This window comes from Opisthorchis viverrini (assembly GCF_000715545.1).
Source record: "Opisthorchis viverrini unplaced genomic scaffold opera_v5_471, whole genome shotgun sequence".
NCBI classification, from domain to species: Eukaryota; Metazoa; Platyhelminthes; class Trematoda; order Opisthorchiida; family Opisthorchiidae; genus Opisthorchis; species Opisthorchis viverrini.
Window position 1 is genome coordinate 79,223 of NW_008752128.1, and position 7,729 is coordinate 86,951.

Here is a 7,729-nt window from a genome sequence, read left to right on the forward strand (position 1 = left end):
ATATATATATATATATATATATATATATATATATATCAAAGGCCCTAGAATGAAAAGATGAGGAAAAGAGTGGGTGAGGGAGGGTATCAAGCGCTGGTCTACGTCAAGAATTCTGAGGTGTCTACGCCTCCAACCGCTCAATCAGACAATCTGGAAAGAAAATCACAGCACGAGCGCCACTGACATCGATTAGTTGCCATTTCTCGCCATGTCTCCAACCAAGCACAAGAGAGATCACGGGGACCTCATTCTGAAGGGCTGACCGCACCAACAACACCCAAACTCTTTGTAATCCCTTTCACACCCTTCTGCAAAGTCACGCGCTGTTTCCGTCTTTAGGAAGGGAGCGCAGAAAACAACACGTCTCGGTAGGTAGGGCCCCCGCAGGCCTAGCAAATGGCTGAGTCATCGCAGTTGATGATGATGGGTGTTCTCCGCGACCGAAGTACCTGCTGCACAACCAAGCACTCTTTTTCTACTTACCTCGTCACGAATTCGTTGGTATCATCCGACATCGCCGACATCCGCCAGCACAAACCTACACGAGCTAAGGTCCTGATACAGCAGTGGTCAAAAACCCCACGATACCAAAATCATCTGTCCTTCGAAAATATCTCTCAATCACACAACAATGCATCCCTTACTGTGGCCCGCTATGTGCCACCCTTGAGATCCAGTGATGTACTTTTACGACGCCACAAGTGATGCACATGAGCAAACGTGATTTGGGCTTTTGAGATTTTGTGCGCTGAATTCATCAGACACCCTTCCGCCATAGCTAATATTACTTCTGAGATATGTAGTACAGATTGTCTTCTGAATTGTACGGAGTATGTTCGGAGACTGCACATTCTGAAGCCTGACTACAAAGCGCATGCCGAAAGATGGCGTGATGGTGCTCGATTTATTCAAAAGGTTGCGATTCCCTTCGTCTTCACAGTTGAGATCGATGTCGTCTGCGTACTCCAGATCGACACTAGCGGTACTCTGAACACCGCAGATTTGGAGACCTTTCAGCGTTTGTCTCATTTCATCAGTAACGAAAGTGAACAAGAATGGAGAGGGTAGCCATCCTTGTTGGCAAACACGTCTTGTTTGGAAGCTTTTGGCGAGTTCCTGTACACTCACACGCCCAGAAGTATGTATATATAGGGGCCGGATTGTGTGCACAAGCTTCTGGAGCATACCCTGTTGATAAAGCGTGGTTAACAGCGCTTACCGGTTGTCGGAACCGTACACACTTTTGAAGTCAAAGATTTTGGACCGTGTTCTAACACCTGACGGCATGTGAAGATGTGGTCAACGTAGCCTCTGCCCTGTCGAAATTCTGCTTGGTGCTCACGGGCCAAGGATTTGCGTTCTGCCGTAAGACAACAAAAATCAGTAACGCCAGAAGCCTTGTTACAAAAGGAGTCCAACTGGCACCTTTGTGGTTACCACGTTCGCTGCGTGTACCCTTTTTGACTTTTATCGACGCACTCCAGTTATCTAGTACAGTCTCTTTCTCCAAGATCGACTCAAATAGGCCAAACAGGTACTGACTAAGGAACTAACCGACATCTCTGAAAAGAGCAGGTAGAAGGTCATCAGGGCCGTGAGCACGGTGATGCCTGAATAAGGGTTTACACTCGGACACATCTTAGGCAAAACGGAGCTAGATATTAGCAGTCCATTCTTCTTTTGAAGTCCCGCAGTCCGGATTAGCAGTAGAAGGTGGCCAACTGAATTGTTGTTGTGGGTATTATGCCAAACGGTGCAAACGTTCCAATTTCAATTCAGTTCAATTTAGCAGCTATAAACAGTGTACCGTAGGCTCATTGGTTCCAGCTTCTACGGTTTCGATAACCTGAAAACGGGAAAGTGGAATATACAACCAAGCATTGGAGGAGAAGGCATTGTCGGTTTGATCGGGTAGCTACGCACTGAAGGCAACAGCTTTGATGCACGAGCGCCACTGACTACACTATTGGGCCGTTTCCGTCAGTGTCATTAACCACTGGTGATTTGATTAATTGGCTTGACTGGTGACTGACTCACCTTCTAGCATGAAGTGTGGGTTTTATCCCACCCAGTTTTGTAGCAGCACTGTACACTGCAGGTGTAAAGCACATGCTGAAATGTACGGCAGAGTTATTTAGTTTATTTAAATCGGTTGCATTTGGGTGGGATCGGAACCAAGGAGAACAATATCGTCCGCATGCTCAATGTATGTGAGGGAACGTCCTGGAGGCCTTTGGACTCCCGAGGTTTCAGAGGCAGGCGAAAATTGCAAGAACCGTATCAGTAATAAAGTTACAAAGAAAAGGGGAAAGAAGACAGCCTTGTCTTACACCACTGAACGTGGCGAACTCAGGCGAGAGTTCCCCGTACACTCGTACGCGCCCACAGGAGTTTGCATACAGTTCCCTCATAAGGCAGGGAAAGGGAGAGAATGACGGCATTGCGTTCTTCTTCGGATATGAGTCTCAGGTCTGACAGGTAAATACGCTAGCTTATGACCGAATCCAACTAACGCTCAGGCCCTCTGACAATATGAATATAAGGTGAGTGTGCACGCGAATGGAAGGAGAGGTCTGGTCTTCCGAACTTCTAACATCCATCTCTACTCAAGTCGTAGTCAATGATCATTTTGAAGTCCGAGCATGCTTTTCGTTGGATGCATGGAAACGTGAGGGGCACGTTATTAGGTCTAACCGTACTTCCTGCCCAACCGATTCGGGGACAATTTATCACTCCAGATGCTTGTACTTTTAGGCTGTAGCCTTTAAAATGCACCAGTGCAGGTCCATTCTTCAATCGGTTTCTACACTTCAGACCACTGTATATTTTCTTATAGAGCCGCTTAAGTGTTTTCTTTGTTTGAAGTCATCTCGGCCGAGAGATCTGTATTCATTGATCCTTCGAGTAACCGGTGCGAAATGAGCTCGGATGTCTGTTGGAAGCCTAGGCTGCAGTGCCGCTGAATCGAACCAATGGTTCTTCGGTGCTGTTGTCGGATACCTGCTTGCTTGAGAAACCTTTCCGATCATTGGTGCTTTATGCGAATCCCTTTTGTCACCAGCTGTTCATACTCATAGATGTTCCGTCCAGTGTGTTAGTCCACTGATTTAAACGATTCGCGGTCGGTTGGAATGCGTCTCTAAACCTAACCAAGGTTAAGTTCCTGTTGGAGTTTTGATCTTCCAGTGCATTTAGCCTTACTGTTTCGCAAGGAGCACGGATATGGATATCCAATTCCCGTCAAACGTTATTTCTGCACACGGATTAGTTTAGGAAATCTACAGAAACCACTTTCGCTAAGTTCCATTCAGTTTAGAACTAGTGACTTTCTCCATTTTCGGGTAGTGTTTTTCCTCCCCCGAAGAGCACAATGAAATGTGACTCAATTTCGTCATTCGAATCCATACAAATGCTAAAGGATGAGTGCCCACTTGTAACGGATCCCATCGATGGTGGCTGTTCAGGATTTCTGCTTGCTGGTATGTGGATGGCGCATATGGTAGGATAATTTTTGGGTTATCTCATAATATAGCTGCACCACGTTTCTTTTAACTCAGTTTCAGCATGCCTTTTTTTATTTTGTGATCAAAACAGACCGTGGACCGCTTGACTGCGCCTTACCAAAACTTGCCCTGCGCAGGTAATCCCGTTCATATCTACACATGGTCCCTACCAAAGCCCCCCATTTTGGCAAGTCTGGCAGGTCTGGACCCTCAGTGTTTCACTAATACGGACCGAGGGTTTGGACTTTTGTTCTCTCAGCCCATTGCGGCAGTAAGTCCTGTTTTATGTCTTAGGTACGTAGTGATTGCGTTTTGCGCAAAAGATGAACCCTGATTTACTGCTCATAGAGTACATCTGGCCTTTTTGGACATAGCATCGTTGTTTTCAACAGCAAACTGAGCCACAGTTTAGAGCTTAGAATGAAGTCAACCTGTATGGAAATGCTGAGATTCACTGTACTGCTGTTTTGTTCCTTTTGCGATCATATCATACCTAGGCGGCATATGGCACCACTCATCTCAATGGCACAGCTCCCTTCACAGGCTTCAGTGCTGACTGACTCCTCAGGTAAACACTTTTAGGCAAAAAGCCCATGCGACTCGTGGGAGTCTATCTTTTTCCGCACTCCATTCAAACTATCTATTACGTCCATATTGTACACAGGCTCTTTAGTGCTCCGGGAATCCTCGTGGAGCCGCTACTTTCAGGTACTTCGGACTTCGTATCTGTTGTCATTTAGCTTTTTACAGTAGATACTCGTACCAGTCTACTAATCACTAGGGAATATGACCATCAGTGAGTGTTCAGGCTTACTGTTCATTGTTACCACGTATATTGAGTGCAGCATATTGGAGTTGTTGAAACATGTTGTGCAGTTTCTGGAAACTTGTATTTCAGATGCTGGGTTGACGGTTTGATATTACTACACCCCTTAGTTTGGTTCGGTCTTATATCACACACATCGGAAAACAGTTGACCTTATTTCTCCTTTCAGGATTGGGTGGCAGAAAGCCGCAAGTGCGAAGGCAGAAATCTGTCTGCCTAACTGGAATCGTCGCTGGTGGACACTATCTACCAGGGTTGGTGTAATGATGATAATTTACAATCTTGTGGATGATCTCAACAACAACAGGACTAAAGTCGCATGTAGGTTCGGAGAGGTGGTCAGTCCATGGGTTCCCGACTTGGCCGCAGACTAATTTTTTTTATTGATTTCTTATTGTGCAAAGTGGTTTTGCGCTGGGGGTAAGATCGCGTAACCAAGTGCTCAGAACTGCTTTATTTTCGGGCTAGGGATTTCGCAGCTCATTGGAAATATTATTATTATTATTGTTATTATTATTATTATTGGGCTCATTTAGGATTAATGTCAAGCTGCAATTTCGCGGTTGCAACACTTAGTGTATCATTCCTTTTTCTCTCTTCTCAGAACGAGTATGTTTGTCGACTTCCACTCTATCTTACTCGTGGTATGGCTCGCGCTCGTGTGCGCCATGTCAAGTCTGTAATCCTCTCCGAAGAGATGCTGGAAGTAATCATTGCAGCTCACCGCGTGATAGCCGAACTGTTAACCAACATTGCCGATTTGTCTCACGTTGGACAAATGGGGACGAAACAACGACTAGATGCCTTGTCTCACGCAAACTCAGAAGGCAGGCCTCGACCATGTGCGCAAAACGTCCGAGATAGATTTAGTGACCTTCATTTTGATCCGGTGAAATCGCGTACTTTGTGTCTTGTCACATTCTTCTGTTCGTCAAGTGAGTTATCCCGTGTTTGCACACATAACATTAGTAACCCCCACCATTTAAGGACAGGTTAATTACTTTCTTGTTCGGCATTTGCAGCTTCAGCGAGATAAATTTTCCAGAATAAATGCTTACACAGGTACCAGCGCTGGACATCCTGCAAGCATATGCAAGTTTTCAAACTGCATAGTAAAACACGCCAATCTACGCTGATCCAACTGCCTGGAGCTTTTCATGGGAAGTAGGAAGATTGAACACTGCAACGAAGCATCACAACTGGACACTGATCTGCTGTGAGTGATGGTGGTACTGACGAAGGTTGGATGGACCTTGTTTCCCGTATGCTGACATAGGGCTTTCTTCCCCCACAGTAAATCTCACACGCCACACTAAAGTCAACCTTAGAGGAGATAAACGATGACCTGTGTTGATGCGGCAGCGAGGTCGATTGCTGTTTTAAGTATTGAATTAAACCGTACATGCCATTATATTCTTGGGCCTTCGCTCAGCACGCACCTTCTGACTAACCACCTGAAGCTAGCCAATAAGTTCAGCGGACCAATTTGATGGAAGTGAATTTGGGTAGGTCATCCTTTCAATGCCTTTCCTTTCTTTGCAGTTTTAGCTCGCTCGGCTTTTAAAAAACCTCCTGAACACTAATTTCGAATGGCCACCTCATATGGAATAACCAGTAGCATCAGTTCTCGAGCGTGTTTCTTTGGCGAGATGGCTCAGTGGTTAGAACGTGAATTTACTGACCGGAATGTTCTTGTTCGAATCCGATCTCTGCATCTCGACGTCTCCTGTATAGGCTTGGGCAACCTGGCAGTATCCCAGCCCTCATGCTACCTTTGGATGACATGACAGCTAGGCACCGAAAGGATGCCTCTCTTATTATCTTATCTTTATTATTACCCCTGTTTCTTTGGCTACTCTAATCTGATAGCTCGGACGCCACTGTGCCAAGGGACATTTCCGTACTCCTTCGTGTGACTTAATGTATTTACGTAAAGGCTGCCAAAGGTTTGTGGCAGGGCAGTCCCCTGTTAATTCGTTGAAAGATTGTCTCCTTAGAATCAAAGGCTTTCCTCCTTAGGATAACTCTGTACAACCCTGTCAACTTTATTCCATTCTAGTCCAAAGTGATTCCAAATCACTAGAAAGCATTAGCAGTAGTAAGCTGAAATAACTTGAACCACATTTATTGCTTTATTATAGCTCCGAAGAAGGATGGACCTAATAGAAAAGCCTTAACATTACTCATTTTGAAGGTGTTGGATAGTAAGAAACGTGCAAGCCATTTCATTCTACTGACTACCTTGGGCTCGTTTTCCATTGAATTCCATCGAATGTTTATGTGAATTGGAAGCATGTAGTGTTTTACATCCAGTCCTCGTACGTTCTTTCACATAATCCACGACGAGTTGTGACCGAAAGTTCCTCAACGCAACAAAAATGTTTTCAGAGCATGGTACGTGAACGTTTTTTCGAAAAAAATTAGACGCGGACTTTCTAACCTAGCCTGCGCCACATCTGTATGGTAATCACAAACGTTATTCCATAAAGCATTCTGTGGTTCCAAGAAGATTTCTCCTACTGGTATGTGTTCCAACGACTCGTGAATTCATAAACGAACACGACATCGGCGGGGGTCTGGCTAGGTCGGTCTGGAAGAAGTTTCTGGAACAAGGGACAATAAGCCATGGGTATCCGCCAGTTCGTTGGATCTACTTAATTTGTGTCAGACATCTCCAGCAAGAACAACGCACAGCTGGCGACAGCCTCTGCTTAGCGAGAAATTCAAAAGGGATAGAGAGATACGGTAAGGTACATCAGTCAAAGTAAAGCATTCCGAACAATCGTCGCTCATTTAACGTAATGCCTCGCCTTGGATCTGGACACACGAATACTTGCGGATCATTGGCTCATAGCCGACCTAACGTGGGGTCGGTCGTTGGAAAGGCCACTCCGAGTCCCAGCTTAACCTCCATTCATCTCATTATCTACCGATTGCTCTTATTCAATGTTTGTCTTGCCTTTTTCCCTTAAGAACTCCAAAGCCTCCGGGGAACACGGCCTCTGCTCGAATTGTTCAGAGTGAGATCACTTAGTCGACCTGTTTTCGGTCCGAAGAACGTGTAGAGGAGGGTTGTTCAAGCCCGTTTGTAATTCCAACCTTCTAAAGGAATCAACGCCCAAATTGCGCGAACTATCGCGGGGCTGCTCTGATTCAATCTATGTCTTGCAATTGTCAGAAGACGGCAGTACCTCACGGTTTGATGCGGCGCTATCGTTTCTTGTAACGCCATCGTGCCCAGCTTGACTGATGGCCGCCTACAGTCCCCCGCGAGTTTTCTTGCCCCTCTCATTCCTGCGGATGCTGGTAAACCGTTGTCACAGGTATTCACATGCATCTACTGGTCCGGGCAAATCCGTGCTGAGTGCCAGTCAGTCAACCTATATATATATATATATAT

The 7,729-nt window shown here is 45.6% G+C and overlaps 2 protein-coding genes across 2 annotated transcripts in view; one reads left to right on the plus strand and one right to left on the minus strand.

Annotated features, from left to right (window-relative positions):
• The window catches only part of T265_11263 (hypothetical protein), a gene marked incomplete at both ends in the record, with an annotated part of 38,297 nt that overhangs the window by 3,040 nt on the left and 27,528 nt on the right, over positions 1 to 7,729 (plus strand). Inside the window, 2 exons of the mRNA XM_009177872.1 lie at positions 3,595 to 3,774; positions 4,934 to 5,264. Of these exons, the coding sequence (XP_009176136.1) occupies positions 3,595 to 3,774; positions 4,934 to 5,264 (511 nt within the window). The remainder of the gene's footprint in view (positions 1 to 3,594; positions 3,775 to 4,933; positions 5,265 to 7,729) is intronic.
• Positions 1,793 to 7,729, minus strand: part of T265_11262 (hypothetical protein) — a gene marked incomplete at both ends in the record, with an annotated part of 26,465 nt that continues 20,528 nt past the window's right edge. The window contains one exon of the mRNA XM_009177873.1: positions 1,793 to 1,846. Coding sequence (XP_009176137.1) covers positions 1,793 to 1,846 — 54 coding nt within the window. The remainder of the gene's footprint in view (positions 1,847 to 7,729) is intronic.